The sequence below is a fragment of the Rattus rattus genome, chromosome 15, assembly GCF_011064425.1.
Source record: "Rattus rattus isolate New Zealand chromosome 15, Rrattus_CSIRO_v1, whole genome shotgun sequence".
Classification (NCBI taxonomy): Eukaryota; Metazoa; Chordata; class Mammalia; order Rodentia; family Muridae; genus Rattus; species Rattus rattus.
The window spans coordinates 54590237-54606614 of record NC_046168.1 but is presented as its reverse complement, the minus strand read 5'-3'; the positions used below and the strand labels follow the sequence as shown (position 1 = coordinate 54606614).

The window sequence follows — 16378 nt, the reverse complement described above, 5'->3', positions numbered from 1 at the left end:
GCAGATCTCTCCATACCTATTCAATGTAGTGCTTAAAATCTTAGGCCAGAGCAATGAGACAACTGAAGGAGATCAAGGGAACACAAACAGGAAAAGAAGAAGTCCATCTTTATTTTCAGACGACATGATAACATACACAAGTGAGCCTAAAAACTCCATCAGGAAGCCCCTACGGTTGATAAACACTTTCGGCAAAGTAGCTAGATATACAATTAGCTCACAAAAATCAGTAACCCTCCTCTGTACAAATGACAAACAGTCTGAGAAAAAAACAACACCTTCTACGGTAGCCTCAAAAAATAGAAGATATCTTGGGGTAACTCTAACCAAGCTTGTGTGGTTAAACAAACAAACATAGAACCCTTTAAGACATTGAAGAAAGAAACTGAAGCAGACATCAGAAGATGGAAAGATCTCCCATGCTCATTGATCAGTCGGATGAGCAGAGTAAAAACCACCCTCCGACCCAAAGCAGTCTACAGATCCAAAACTCCAACACAATTCTTCACAGATCTCGAAAGAACAGTTTTCAGCTTCATATGGAAACTCAAAAACCCAGAACAGCTAAAACAATACTGGACAATACAGAACTTCAGGAGATTTAACTGTCTCCGATTTCCCGTTGTATTACAGCACAACACTGGTACAGAAATAGAAACATTGACCAATGGAATCCAATTGAAGACCCAGTCATAAACGCACACACCTACACTTGATTTTTATTTATTTTTTTTTATAAAGAAGCCAGAAATTCACTCTAGAAAAAAGAAAGATAGCATTGTCAACAAATGGCGCTGGTCAAACTGGATGGCTGCATGTAGAATAATGCAAATAGATTCATATTTATCATCCTGCACAAAACTTGACTGTAAGTGGATCAAAGACCTCAACCTAAAACCAGGTACACTGAACCTGACAGAAGAGACAGTAGAGAGTAGCCTTGAACTCATTGACACAAGAGAAGACTTCCCGAACAGAACACAGTACAGGCACCAGGATCAACAATTAATAAATGGAACCTCATGCAACTGAAAAGGACACCATTGTTTGGACAAAGCAGCAGCCTACAGAATGGGGAAAAAATGTTTAAAGTTTTTTTAATTGTACATCCAATATCCAAAATAGACAGACGACTCAGAAAACTAGATATCAAGAAAACAAATGACCCAATTAACAATTGGTCTAAGCAGAAACTTTTTCAAAAAGGGAAACCAAATGGCTGAGAAACACTAAAAAATGTTCAACATCGTTCGACGTCAGGGAAATGCAAATCAAAACCACTTGGAGGTTTCATCTCACACCTGTCGGAAAGGCTAAGATCCACAAGATAAGTGACAGCACAAGCTATGTAAAGGGAACACTCATTCACTGCCGGTGGGAGCACACATTTCTACAGCCACTGTGGAAATCAGTGTGGTGATTCCTCAGGAAGCGGGGAATAAATGTACCTCAAGACCCAGCTACACAATGTGGCCGTATACTCAAAGGATGCTTCACTCTCCCACAAAGACGCTTGTTCAACCGTGTTCATTGCTGCTCAATTCACAATAACCAGTAATGGAAAACAAACTAGATACCCCTCAACAGAAGCATGACTAAAGAAAAAGTGATATATTTATACAATGGAGTATTACTCAGCAGTTAATAATAATAAAACCACGAAATTTGCAGACAAATGGATGGAAACAGAAAAATCTTTCTACGGGGAGGTATCTCAGATCCAGAAAGACATATATGGTGTGTATCCATTTATACATGGATATTAGCCGTTAAGCCAATGATAGCTAAGCTGTAACCCATAGGACAATAGAGAGTAGGCATGGAGTAAGGGGCTGGGGGAAATGGGGGCAGATAGATCTCATTAGCAAAGAGAATAGAATAGTTATGTGTGGTGGGGTAGGGGGCTGGAACTGTAGGGTCAAGTGAAGGGGGAGAGAGGAACAAGGGAGGGAAAACAGAAACACCTAAAATCAAGGATCATTTGAGGAGTGGCATAGAAACTTAATACAGTAGAAGCTTCCTGAAATACATACATATATGAAAGAAATCTGAATGAAATTGTCAAATAATGGAGGAGACAGACAACCCCGCCCCCTCCCCCCAAAGATGGACATCTCTTGTCACCGAATGAAGTTTTCAGTCCCAGAACTGAGTTACATATAATTGAGTTGTTGGCCGAGGTGAATCCCCAAACAACCCAGGCTGTTGCCGAGACCTCGGGCTGACGGCGAGGCCCCGTGGCTGAAGACAGCGTCCACCCAACCCACTGCATTATGTGCGGGCTGAGCTGGTGCCTACATAGAGCCTTCGTCCTTACATTCTAGTGTCTTTGTCACAGGGAGATACCAAAAGAAAAACATAGACACCGACCCAGCCACAGACCCTCTGATCTACGATGCCGTCCTGTCTGCAAGATTTGCTAGCGCAAACGTGTCCCAAAGCTTGTGGGAGTGACCGCCCAACATCTGATTTAAGTCCCATTCCACGAGAAGGAACCCATATCCAACACGGCTTGGGTGACCAAGAACCTGAGGCTAGATGACCCCGGAATGTAGTGTACACTAAAACACGACCATTCTAAAAACAACAAAACAAAACAACCCAGCAGTAAAATGACTCCCAATAACATTCTGCTACACTTATAGATGGGTGCCTTGTTCAGCCATCACCGGAGAAGCATCCTCCGGCAACAGATGAGAACAAATACGGAGACCTCTCCGTAATGGCCTGCGCGGGTGGGGAGGGAACAGAGCTCAGAACACAGAGCTCTAAATGGAATGCCTCCATCACACCCCTTCTCTCAGACAGAGCAGAGATAGGGGGCACCAGGAGAATAAGGCTCTCTAAATCAACACGAGAAAAGCTCATATGAACTCAGAGACACTCAGGCAGCACGCAGGGGGCCTGCGCAGGTCTGCACCAGGTCCTCCGTGTATATGTTATGGCTTCCATTTTAATGTTTTTATGGGATTCCTGAGTGCGCAAACCAGTGAGAACTCCTTCCTTCCCTTGGACTCTTTTCCTGCTGTTGGTTTGTTCTGTCTAACTCCAACTGTTGTTTTCTGTTGTTTTACCTTATTTTATTATATCATGTCTAAGGGTTGATAATAATCAACCTGTCTGTTTTCTAATGTGAGACGGAAAAGGGGTGGATTCCCAATAGGAGGAGAGATGGGGAGGAACTGGAAGGAGTAGAGAGAGAAGAGACCATAATCAGGATATATTATGTGAGAGAGAAAAAAAAACCCTCTATTTTCATTAAAGGGAAAAGAATTAATAATTAAAAAGAACATTTAAAAATTTAGCATTCGGTAGCTATTGTTATTTTTAATGAATTAATAGATACTTTAAAATTTCTAACACGGTCATCTCATATAAGTAGTTCTTTGTAGTCATTAATTTTTTGGTGTGTGTGTGTGTGTGTGTGTGTGTGTGTGTGTGTGTGTGTGTGTGTGTGTGTGTGAAAAAGGCCCTGAATCCCAGAAGACGGAGAAGCACCCAGCTGTGCTCATCCAGTTTTTCCTTTACAGTTGAGGCTCAGAGAAAGGTAGTGACTTGCCACGTCAGGATATTTGATCGCTGCTAATTTTATCCGGTTACATGGCCATACAGCCACAGTCTCCAACTATCGCCTCCAAATAGACGTTGGCCCTTTGGAGGACAGAGCTGGAATCTGTCATTTCTTTTGGTACTCTCTGGTATGGTTTGGGACAAACCAGAATCAGGCTGTCATGGGAGCTGGAAGGGACTTGTGAGAACTCGAATCTCCCAAGCAACAAAAGTCCACCGGTGAGCATCACTGGCTACTGCTTACCCAACCCCTTACCCTGAATCTGAGTGATGTGAGGGGTCACACTAGGGTCTGACCTGAAATCAATGCCACTAACAGAGGCAAAACCCATCCCCTGAAGAACTACTTTGTGACTGCAGCCCATCTTGGTTGAGTGAAGCCCAGTCCAGGCTCTTGTCCCCGCCCCGCCCCGCCCCGCCCCGCCCCGCCCCGCCCCGCCCCCTCCATGCTCCGCCCCTGCTGACCTGGGGTGCGAGACGAGCCTGCGGTGCTGAGCTTCCAGGAGCTGCTGCTGCAGCAGGTATTGCTGGTGCAGGGCCTGAGGTAGGAAGGAGGGACCTGTGACGTCCTGGAACTGCAGGGTGGGCAGCGGTGTCAGCGACTGGTGCAGCGTGCCACTGTGCTGGTGGGCCGGGGCCATGTGGGCGCTGAGGCCCGGCTGCGACTGCACGGGGTGGGCCAGCGGGAAGTCCGGGGCTAGCTGCTGCGGCTGCGGGGGGCCCAGGTGGAAGTGGCGGCAGGAGGTAGCGTGAGGATGCTGAGACCTTTGAAAGGGGGCACCTGTAGAGGCAAAAGACAGGAATCTCCGTGAGGACCTGCAGTGGGCTCTCTCACCTGAGCGGGGTTCCCACCCCAGGACAACCTGGACCCTCCTAACACAGCGGATCATCTACAGCCTTAATATGTGTGTCGCCGTGTTTAATGCTCCATGCAAAGGTTCTGTGTTTGCTTTAATGTACAGAGAAGCAAAGCAGCCTTTAATATAAGTGACACGCGCCAGAGGGTTCTAAGGGCCCCTAAAGCCAGTCCGGCCTTTTTGAATTAGGCTCCTCCCAATCGATTTCTGTATTGCTGGTGCATCGCCTGAGGTAGGAAGGAGGGACCCGTGAGAAAACTGTACATAGAGAAAGTATAGGGTGACCCAGCCAAGCCCCGGACTTGACGGAGGAAGTTCTTTTCGAACATTAGCAGCTAGAAATTTTGTGTTAACAGTTTTAAGCAGGAAAGGAAAACACAGAAAGTGACCTTTTGAAATACCAATGAGGCCCTTCGTGGTTGGCAAAAGGCCTTTAATCCCAGCACTCCGGAGGCAGGTGGAGATCCACACCAGCCTGGGCTGTATATGGAGTCTGAAGACTGCCATTGGTACATAGAGGGATCTTGTCTCAAGAGGAGGGTTGGGGGAGGGGGAGGTTAAAATAAAAATGTTTAATAAAAAAAAAAATACCAATCCATTTATTGTAATATTGGCATTTACTTTAAAGCAAACAAATCCGGGTATAAGCCAGATGCCAGTTTTGTTTAACTAAGGCTCCAGTATTTTGTGACTAGAATTGAGCTTAATTATAAAGCTCTACAAGATGCCCGATGGTCAGTGCAGCATCTGAGGAGTCCTTCTGTGAGGTAACCAGCAGACTTGGCACTGCAGAAAGATCCCTAACATAAGAACAAAGGGATACGGGAAAGGCAGGGCCTGGGGGGACAGGAGAGAAGACACCAGCAGGCAGCAGATGTCAACAGAGTTTGGAAAGCAGATGGGGGATGAGCAAAGAAATCAGAAACCCAGCAGAGCCTACCCAAGGGTCAGTTAACAAACAGTGGATGACCGTGGGGGGGGGGGGGGGGAGGCTAAAAGGGGCAGGAATGGAGGAAGCAGCTACTTGGGAAGGCAGGAGACAGTGTGGGACTAAGAAAACAGGAGAGACATGCTACACCCACAGCTCCTCCCCTTCCCATCCTCCCAGAAAGGTCTCAGTGCACGGGGCGGGGGGACGACATACCAGGCACAGAAGGCAGGGGTACCCACAAAGCAAACAAGGTCTATGGGACTTTGGGACCCCCTGCTCTGTCTGTCACTAGGCGTGTGACATTACTCTGCACTCTGTGCAGATACACTGGGCTGGAAACAGGAAGGAGGGGGTGCGTATTCAAAGAAAGTCATTGTTCCCACAGGTTCTTGTGGTTCAGAGCACTCCAATAAAATGCAGAGCTCCCTGAGGCTGGAGGGATGGCTCAGTGGTTAAGAGCACTGGCTGCCCTTCCAGAGGACCTGAGTTCAATTCCCAGCCCCTACATGGCAGCTTGCAACCGTCTGTAACTCCAGTTCCTAGGGACTCGGACACTCTCACCCATACATGTAGTCAAAGCACCAATGTGCATATAGTGAAAAAAAACTAAATTTAAGAAAATAAAGTATCGGGGCTAGAGAGATGACTCAGACTGACTGCTCTTCCAGAGGTCCTGAGTTCAAATCCCAGCAACCACATGGTGGCTCACAACCATCTGTAAAGAGATCTGATCCCCTCTTCTGGTGTGTCTGAAGACAGCTACAGTGTACTTATAATATAATAAATGAATAAATCTTTAAAAAAAAGAGAAAATAAAGTATCCTGAACCCACGAGTCGGAAGGTTATTTCTCATACACGTACACAGAGTTTCTAAACCTCCGACTTGATCGGCAACCCAATGATGACCAGGTTTTTGAAGAAGGCTAAAAGGGAACAGAGAAACACTAACTTTTATATGAAAGAAAAAATAAATCCAAGAAAGAAAAGCAACAAAATAGGAGGCCGTGGTCTAAAGAGGTGCAGTGTTCCCAAGCACACAGCTGCTCTAAAGGTTCGGAGAATCTGAAAGGTGGTCTGCAGGAGAGGAGGGGGGAGTCGTGGAAGGCATTTTACACATCGACAGAGACGTTGGTAAGAATATACATACTGTAAGAAGCACAGCAGCGGGGTTGGGGATTTAGCTCAGTGGTAGAGCACTTGCCTAGCAAAGCAAAAGGCCCTGGGTTCGGGTCCCCAGCTCGAAAAAAAAAAAAAAAAAAAAAAAAAAAAAAAAAAAAAAAAAAAAGAAAGAAGCACACCAGTCCTAAAGGGATGGGGATCGTCGCTGGGGAAATAAAAAGTTGTGTAAGTAAGTGAAATTATTGCACACTACTCCTCTCAACAATAAACGATACGTACCAACCATAACGCAGATAATAAGCTGTATTGGGACCCAAAAAAATTGTCTGAAGAACACAAACAAGGGCCAGGAATCTTAAAATCAATAAATAGCAATCCAATGGCTTAGTCTGAAATTTACATAGCAATGTACACGACTCTGTAGAAGCCTAGGGCGTGGGGTATCTGACTCTGGAGGGGGTCAATAGAGTGTAGCTGAATGGCTGAGGTCATCTCATACTGAAGTAAATGACATACACACACACACCTCGTAGACATTTTGTAACAGACATGTTTGAAAAGCAAAACAAAAATAAAAACAAATTCTGCCCGACTCCCAGTCAGAGTATATTTATGTGGAACTTCAATTCCCACGAGCATTTGAGTAAGTCAGGTCCCTCAGCCTTGTGAATACTGGCATCAGAGCTTCCAAACACTGGAGCCTGAGAAGGCAGACACCAGCCCCCTCTTCTCAAGTCCCCAAGTGTCACCACACACAAAAAAAGAGGAAGAGCATGGGGGGTGGGGGAGCAAGGGCGTGAAAAAGCCCAGCACAGGAGCAGAAGACAGGTGGGACCACATGGGGAAGAAATGGGGTGTGTGTGTGTGTGTGTGTGTGTGTGTGTGTGTGTGTGTGTGTGTGTGTGTGTGTGTGTGTGTGTGTGTGTGTGTGTGTGTGTGTGTGTGTGTGTGTGTGTGTATGTGTGTGTGTATGTGTGTGTGTGTGTGTGTGTGTGTGTGTGTGTGTGTGTGTGTGTGTGTGTGTGTGTGTGTGTGTGTGTGTGTGTGTGTGTGTGTGTGTGTGTGTGTGTGTGTGTGTGTGTGTGTGTGTGTGTGTGTGTGTGTGTGTGTGTGTGTGTATGTGTGTGTGTGTGTGTGTGTGTGTGTGTAAAAAAAAAAAAAAAAAATATATATATATATATGTAGCCACATGCCTAAAATGCTCATTAACATGTATTCAGTATAAGAATTCTTTCATACACATGTCCGTGGTCAGCTGTGGTTTGGCCCTTCTGACACCTTCCAGGCGGTGTATTCTGTGGAAATGGGGGGAAGGGGAAGCAGAGGGGCTAAGGGGCTGGGGCTGACTAAACTCAAACTGGCTTGCAATTGACTGAGACAGAGAGGAGTAAGGAGACCCTGGATGAGCTCTGGGTTTTACAAAGGCAGTGCAGGCACAGATGAGACCAGTTGACCAGTGTCTTCTACTTTTGCCCTGCTGAAGCCTGTCTAACTTCCAGGAGCAGCCACTACCCCTCCCCTCCCACAGACCCTCCTGCTCCTTAAGGAAGGTTCACTCTTCTGCAGCCTTTAGCTGGTGTCTGTGAAAGGGAATACAGTGCTCACCACCAGACTAGGTAGGCAGTGGAGGATGGTGGACAAAAGCAAGTTCTTCAACACCAAAGCCAGTTCTGCTGGCAGTCACCTCTATCCCCTGGGAGTTCCAGGGCCTCATCATCTATACCTAGAAGCTAGAAGCTTAGAAGCTGGGAACAGCGGAACTCAGCCCTGTCTGTGTCATGTAGTCTTTGTGAACAGCTGCCCTGTTCGGTCTCCAAAACCAACAGTGAAACTCAGGGGAATCTGGAGTCTTTGACAAGCCAAGAGCCAGTGATATCTGAACAACCGTGACATCTCCAAGTTCCCCCGCCCTTTGGTCGACTACCCGCATTTTTTCCCATTAGAGTCATTCTGCCCCATTAAAAAATAATTTCCAGATGTCCCTGATTATTCTACGCATTTATCATATTTCCCCAGGGTTAAAATGCCACCAACTGAAAGATTCATCACAAGCTAAATAACATTTTCAGTGAGTGGGGAAATAAACAAAATAAATCCCACCGTATTAAATAAACACATCAATTATAAGGCACAAATTACTATCAGAAAGGGGAAAATGTGTATCTTAGGATTCTGGAAATTGATGCTGACAATTACTACCTCTTGAGACTTGGCCAGGAGCTGTGCTTAACGGTAGGGGGCGGGGCTGGAGAGATGCAGGTGCAGGGCAGAGGCCGGGAGGTCCAGCGAAGCCCAGCACAGCTGGGACGGGGAAGCCCACAGGTGTGTGGCTCACCTGCTGCCCACCTGGTACACGTGGGACACAAGTCAGATGCTCCACAAACCCCTAGGAACTGGCTGCCTCAGGCCTCTCAGGCAAGGCCCCCAAAGAAGCCAGCAGCTGGAGAACAGGTAGATCTGAGGGCTGAAGAATTCACATAGCCCCAGTGGAAAGAAAAGGGAGATTTAGAAAACACAGGGTGAAAGGCTATGGGAAGGTAAACAGATATAAGTAACAAAGTCTCAAGTCTAAAATGTTTACTGATTTGCATAGGACACACCCCTCAGAGTGAGTGACTGATGGAGATTTCGGTCTCCAAGTCTCCTTTGAAAAGCCAGGATGAGGAGACAGGGCAGAGCCAAAGGAACCTCGACCAGCAATGTGGTCTGAATGCCTATATGTTCAAATCCCAACCCCCAGTGTGGTTGGATTAGGAAGTAGGACCTTTGGGAGGTGATTAGCTCTCATAAAGGGATTAATGTCTTTAGAAAAGAGACCCCAGAGAGCTAGCTGGCCCCTTCACAGTGCAAAGACACAGCTGGAAGGCACCATCTATGAAAAAAGGAAAGCTTGCCAGACACTGTGTCTGCTAGCATCTTGACCTTGCACTTCCAGGCTCCGAAACTATGAGCAGTAAATGTTTATTCTTTATAAGTTACCCATTTTATGGTATTTTGTTTCAGTAGTCCACGGGGTCCTGGATGGGGCCTCCCACGGAGGACAACTGTGACAGTCCATCTTTACTGTCAACTTGATGCACCCAAGAATCACCATGTAAATATCTCTCCAGATGGGGCTGTAAGGAGTTACCCAAACTGGCTTAACTGAGGTGGAAAGACCCACCTTAAATGTGGGAGGTACCATTCCATGGGCTTCGGTCCTAGACTAAAGGAGAAGGAGGGAAGAAACTGGGCAAGCCATTTGTCTCTGCTTCCTGACTGTAAACAATGTGGCCAGCCACCTACGTTCATATCACCATGGCTTCCCCTCCATGTTCCATTGTGAGACAAAATAACCCTTCCCTCATGAGCCGCTTTTGCTTTTGTTACAGTAGCAAGATGATTTAACTGATACAAGGGTAATGCCCAGACAGGAACAGGATGCTTAGGGGAAACCTTGCTTTGAAGCCTTCTCTGAACTGTGGGGTGAGGTCGGTGCAGTCAGAACTGTGCCTCGGTGAGAGCAGAGAAAGTCTAGCTAAGTCACCAGAGAGTGCTCAGAACTGAAGTCCCAGAAGACCAGCAGAAGGTCCGTCAGGCAAGACAGACAGACAGACAGACAGACACACGCTTGCGTGCGCACAGTTCCTCCTACAGGCAGTGACTCACACCCACAAAACTTCAGGGCTGAGGCATGCTGCATTCAAGTCCTCAAAGATGGAGCTGCCCGGGTGACAAATAACTTTACCCCTGGACACTTCAGGAGCAGGTCAGTCTATAAAGCCTTGTCACAGACTAACCAGCTGTCCTGGGCTAGACTTCCCAGACTCCTCCCAGGAATAGGAGCAAGACCCTGGGGGAGGGGGTGGGAAGGATGGGAACCAGACCCTCTGGGGCCTCTAGTGAAGCTGGCAGCCTGTCCCCTCCGGCTCAGGGGCTCAGGTCCGTTCTCAGGGTGTCTGGTTTCTTGCTCTTCCTAGCTCAGTGACCCAGGTCATTCCCCATCAGCACTGGGACAGAACTGGGAGTGGGCAGTGGAGCAGAACTCATCAAAGAGTCAGGTGGAGGTGAAGGCTAAAGAAACCCCCTCCCGGGAGGCGCCATGCTGGTATGCAAAGGGAACAGGACTCAGCCTCTGTCCTGGAGCTTTGTGAAGTCTATAAAGCTCACATAGCAGCTCAGAGGCCCGGTCCTCTACAGAGCCAATGTCTGTCCACAGAGGCCTCTTGGCAAGTCACTTCCCAGGACAAGCAGAGCTGGTGTCAGGACTCCATCTAAGAAGTCAGGGCACCGCTCCTCACTGTCACAGTGGACTTCTCTAGGCCTCACTTTGACTTGTGGCCTGGGTATGCTGCTAACACGGAGGTCCCAAATGAATACCTTCGTAGCTGGCCTCTCCTCTCCTTCACAGGAGAGCCAGGTAGAAGGCTCAGGAAAATTCTCATGAACCAAACACATGCCTCCAGGGCCCCACAGCTGGACAGACCTCACCTGGTCCATGCCACCCTCCCTCACAGAGAGGACCATATGATGTTGTGGTGTTGAGCATATGTTGAGCATCTCTAGTGTCACAGGCAGTGGGAGGCGGAAAGAACCTGTGTCCTAGGAGCTGCCACGTGCATCTTCCTTAGGCCCAGTTCTGAGCATGCTGGCCCCACCAAACTCCCCCCTTCCCCTTCTGCTCCCCCTCCACCTTGGCCTGTGTAATTTTCTCCCTTGTCTGTTCCCCTCAGCTCTCTGTGGCTGTTCTCTATCCCCAACGGTGCCACCTTCCCACACAGATTGCCATACATGTCCACCCCTGACTGTTCAGGGCAGATGAGGAGAGCCCTCAGAGGCCTCCAAGCTTTGTGCAAATGATTCAATCACCCTGTGCTTGACCTGGGCTGTTTGCCCGGTGTACTCAGTGTTTGTACACAAACTTTACTTCCAATAAAAGCTATGAAGTGAGTGTATAAAGGTTTACATATGCTTGGGCCAGAGCATGGCACTATTAGGAGGTGTGGCCTTGTTGGAGTAGGTGTTTCATTGTGGGCTTAGGCTTTTACACCGTAGTCCTAGCTGTCTGGAAGCCAGTATTCTGCTAGCGGCCTTCAGATGAAGATGTAGAACTCCTAGCTCCTCCTGCACCGTGTCTGCCTGGATGCTGCCATGCTCCTGCTTTGATGATAATGGACTGAACCTCTGAACCTGCAAATCAGCTCCAATTAAATGTTGTCCTTATAAGAGTTGCCTTGGTCATGGTGTCCGTGCACAGCAGTAAAACCCTAACTAAGACAATGTTTTCAGGGCAAACACCATTTGGCAAATGAATTATCTTTTTGGAGGCTTAGACATACTCCATGAGGGACTGGGGAATAAGAGGAGGAGGGAAAGGGAGAAGAAAGGCAGGAAAAAGAGAAAGAAGAATGAAAACCACCACTATCTTAGAGAAGGTAAGGTTAGGTTTCCAACTGGAAAGGCGATTGATTCATCATGATCTTGTCAAATCGTCCAACTCAATGAGGTCAAGACGGTAAGGCCTTCCTTCACCACAAAGATAAGGAAGGGCCTTGAGTCCATGGAAGCTGGGGTGATAGAGCTAGGGCCCTCGGGACTAGACTTGAGAGACTCGCTGAGTCCAAGTCGGTTCTGCCCTGCCAGGCACGTAATTCGTCCTACCCCTACAGGATCTGCGCATCCCCATCCATGTCCACATATGGTCCTCCTGAAGACCTGGCTGCCACCAGCCCTGGTGGCCTTCCCCTCCCCTCCTCTCCCGTCCCTCCCCCCTGATGCGCTGTGCATCTCCTGAGCTCCCTTAGACTGCACCTATTCCTGCCTCAGGAAGAGACCGTGAGTTGGCAAATCTTCTACCTCTGACATCCATGCGGAAAGGTGCAGGGATACCAACTGAGGGATGGCATGTGGTGAGAGAGCTCACACTATGCTGGTCAACAGCTCCAGGCATCCCTCTGGCCTGAGATCAAGGACAAGTCCGAGAACGTGCCACAGTGACAGCTTCTCTAGCAAGAAAAATTGTACCACATCTCCAGAAATCCCCACAGACAAGGCTTCGAGGCCTTGACTTGAACAGAGTTTACTGATAGAAGGAAGGGCAGACATGTCTAGAGTGCTGGGAACCATTTAGCACACCCTTTGCATTGACGGAGTTGGCCCAGGATGATGGAGTGGGTTGTGAAGCTCCTCAAATTACCTGGCATGAGGAATGGAAGGAAAACAAGTTGTGGTCAGGGGGAGCGGTCATGGCAGTCATCAAAGGGGCAAAGCCCTTCTGACAGAGAGGTTGAAGTCCACATCAGAAGGGCATCTTTCAGAAGGTGCTTTTCCCCCCGAGAGTTCCTGACCATTAAGATGCCCCCGAGGAAAGTGGGTGCTAGCAAGGGGGAGGGGGTGGCTTTCTGGGCTTTCCAGACATTTCCACACATTTCCTGCAACATCTACCCCACTGCATGCTTTTGTGTGTGGTGGGTTAATCATAGGTGAAGTCATGAAGGGGTCAGCCCCAACCAAGATGGCCTCGGTGCTGGGGGAGGTCGGAAGAACCTGAGCAGTGGGGAACACAGTCTGAGGCCCTCAGGGATTGATGCCTGGCACTTGAACTACAGTACAAGGGGATGAACGCTCCCGTCAGAGCTCCCCAGCATCGATTCCAGGAGCCCCCTTTCCCTGGGACAGTACAGCTTAGAATCCTATTTCCTATATTCTCGTTGCATGCTGGGAGACATTCGGACTTGGACTCCTTAGGATGAGGGAATGTATCCCTCGTGACTCATTCAGAAGTAGATGTTTGGGAAAGTGCCACAGGAAAGAAGAGGAAGGGGACCCTGTGGAGACTCATGAATGACAGCCTGGGAGTCCGGGGTGCATTTCTGAGCAACTATTTGACTACAAACCAGGAAAATTGGAGACAAGAAAATAAAAGTGGGCCGGCTGCCTGGGCCACTCTTCCAAAAGCTCTCAGTGCCTCCTCCTCCAGGTAACTGTGTTCAGCTATTGTTCTGCTCTGATCAGCCTTAAGAGGCCTATTTCCAGTCTGAGCCTCTTGGGCAGCCAGATGTCTGCTTCCCTGCCTCTCCAGATTTTGGTTCCCTGTCCAACGGTGGCTTAGACAGGAAGTGATATGCCCAAAGGGGTCCTTTTCAGCCCAGAGCAGCTTTGCGATGCTTCCCCAGGGCCGGTCTTTGATCTCTGATGAAAAGCTCAGCTTCACCCAAGGAGCTGGATTCCAGCTCTCAAAACACTGCAGGGAGGGGGACTGTGCAGTCTGAGGGAGCGGATTTGTCGTGGTTGAGGCAGTTAAGCAGCCTCCAGCCAGTAGGCAAGGGGTGGTGTCGTGACTCCGTTTGTTCCCTGGGTGTGGAGAGAGGGCGTCTGAGAGGTGGACAGTCAGGAACAGATGTAATCACAGAAAAGGAAACACCTTTTCTCCACTCAAAGCCTCCAGGAGGTCTGCAAACGTTTGTTCCCACTGTAGACACAACAGCACAATTTCTGGAAAGTATCTGGAGTCCAATGATGCTCCTTCATGAGGTCAGAACTAGGTCTGCCTCATTCCCCCCATCCCAGCACCTGGCAACAGACACTAACGCACTAAACCCTCTCTCTCTCTCTCTCTTTTTTTTTTTTTATATTTATTTATTTTAGGTATATGAAACACTGTAGTTGTCCTCAGACGCACCAGAAGAGGGCATTGGATCTCATTACAGATGGTTGTGAGCCACCATGTGGTTGCTGGGAATTGAACTCAGGACCTCTGGAAGAACTGTCAGTGTTCTTAATCTCTGAGCCATCTCTCCAGCCCTAAACCCTCTCTTAATGAAGAGATGAGTGAGGACCTCTGGTGCACAGGAATATGAGTGTGTAGAAAGCAACAGTGGGCTACAAACTTCAGGAGAGTTCAGGTCTGTGCCTCCCAGCGTTTGAGCCCTGTGAGGATTTGCCGATGTTGGGGGAATGAAGGCAACTCAAGCAAACAGGGGCATGGAGACTACCCTTGAAGAGAAAGCCCCTACCCTCTGCAATGAGCACTGAGTCATGTGACCAGTCCGGCATGAGCCATCGGTCAGTGTGTGTCACCATCAACCAGGCCGGAGAAAGTGACGTCAGAGCCAGAGAGGAGGCTCCCTGCCACCACTTATCGCAGAGGTAGGAAGCCTGTTCCACAAGCACCATTAGCTGGTGTTACAAGCCTCATGCATTAAAGGCCTGTTCCCACCACAGTGCTCAGAGATGATCTTTAAGGAAGTGATTGGACCACGCGTGTCTGACCTTATCCGTGGATGTGTCCACGGATGGGACCGTAACTGGATAGCTGAATGGGAGGTGGAGGAAGCTATGGTAGGCGGGGTCTGACTAGAGGAAGCAAATCACTGGAGGAACGGGGTTTCCTTTGAAGGTATATTCTGTGTCCCACCTCTCTGTGCTTCCTGGCTGACTTGAGACGGGCAGCCTCTGTCACGTACTCGTGTGTCGATGACTCAGTAATATGTCTAAGGAAAAAAAATCAAATCTCCAAATCTCAACACCGTCCCAGATGTGTTCACCTCACATAAACACTGCTCACTGTACTGGGTGCCCAGAGCGTGTTCAGAAAGCCCCTCCCACCAAACCTCCCTATGAGGAGGCTGCAGAGCATGGGTTAGACACACACAGACCATGTGGTCAGGACAAACTACAACATCCTCCCTTGGTGGCCACTGCTCCCAGGAACATCAGGTTACTGCTCCCCTCCCTGCCTGGATCTAACCCCTGAGCAGTGAGGGAAGAAGAGGGGCAGATGTGACCTTTGACTGTGGCTTTTCTCAGGAGCGGGCCATATTCTGGGATTTAAGACAGCAGCAGAGTGAAGCCCTGCTGTTCTGGCCTCCCCGTCCTCCTCCAGAAAGCAGCTGGAGGCAGGCGGGGATGGGTATCTACTTGCCTTTGGAGGGAGCTGGAGTCAGTTAAATTCCCAGCCGCCAGTGCCTTCCTGGGATAGTGTGTGTGTGTGTGTGTGTGTGTGTGTGTGTGTGTGTGTGTGTGTGTGTGTGTGTGTGTGTGTGGGAGAGAGACAAAGAGACAGGATGTTTGTAGAACTAAAAGAGAAAAGAGAAAGGAAGGTAGGAGAGAAGAGATAAAGTTATAAAAAACCCGAAGGGACATAATGAGAGAGAGAGAGAGAGAGAGAGAGGGAGGGAGGGAGAGGGAGGGAGGGGGGAGAGAGAGGGGGAGAGAGGGAGGGAGAGAGGGGGAGGGGGGGAGGGGGGGAGGAGGGGGAAGAGGACACCTGGGAACACAGAGCTGAAGGTTTCTTGAAGCTGGCAGATCCTGGAGGCCACTTGCAACCTGGTCCGTTTCTAGCCCTCTCCTGTGACTCAGTGAGCCCTTTGTCTATCTCCTGTGTGTCCTGTGATTAGCGGTTAGCTGGACCTTGTCGCTTCTGCTAACTTCTTAGAATCCTGCATAGCTGTTTCAACCCAGCATTCCTTCCCCGCAGGTCACCCGGCTGGAGCAAGAAGTGCCTTGGGTCCAGCCTGACTGCTCTCCTGCGGGAAAGCCCTCAGGAGGATAGTGAAGGAGAAAGCGTCCCACCTCTGGTTCCAGCTTCTCATCTTCAGAACGAGCCGGGCATCCCGACTGTCTGAGGTGGCAGGGTGATACTGTGATGCGTGTCCCACCAAGTAGAAATGTTTTCGGCCTCTCCTGGGCCAGTCCAGAGCTAACCGTAGACGCTGGCCTGGGGAGCCTTTCCGGAACTGGAGCTATCTCCCAGATTATGAGAGCACCTATTCCCTTCCGCCAGCCCCCACTCATTCAGTCCAGCAGAGGGCAGTCTGCCAACGGCAGCACCCCAAACTGGCGCCACCTTAGGGGAGCCATGGTGCAGCAAGAGCATTTCCCTCTGGAGCCAAAGTCCAGGGAGGGGCCTGTTGCTTCGGA

The 16378-nt window shown here is 49.0% G+C and overlaps 1 protein-coding gene across 1 annotated transcript in view; it reads right to left on the bottom strand.

Moving 5' to 3' along the window:
- Positions 1–16378, bottom strand: part of Rnf165 (ring finger protein 165) — a 112554-nt gene that overhangs the window by 26147 nt on the left and 70029 nt on the right. Inside the window, 1 exon segment of the mRNA XM_032885731.1 lies at positions 4036–4351. Within this exon segment, the coding sequence (XP_032741622.1) occupies positions 4036–4351 (316 nt within the window).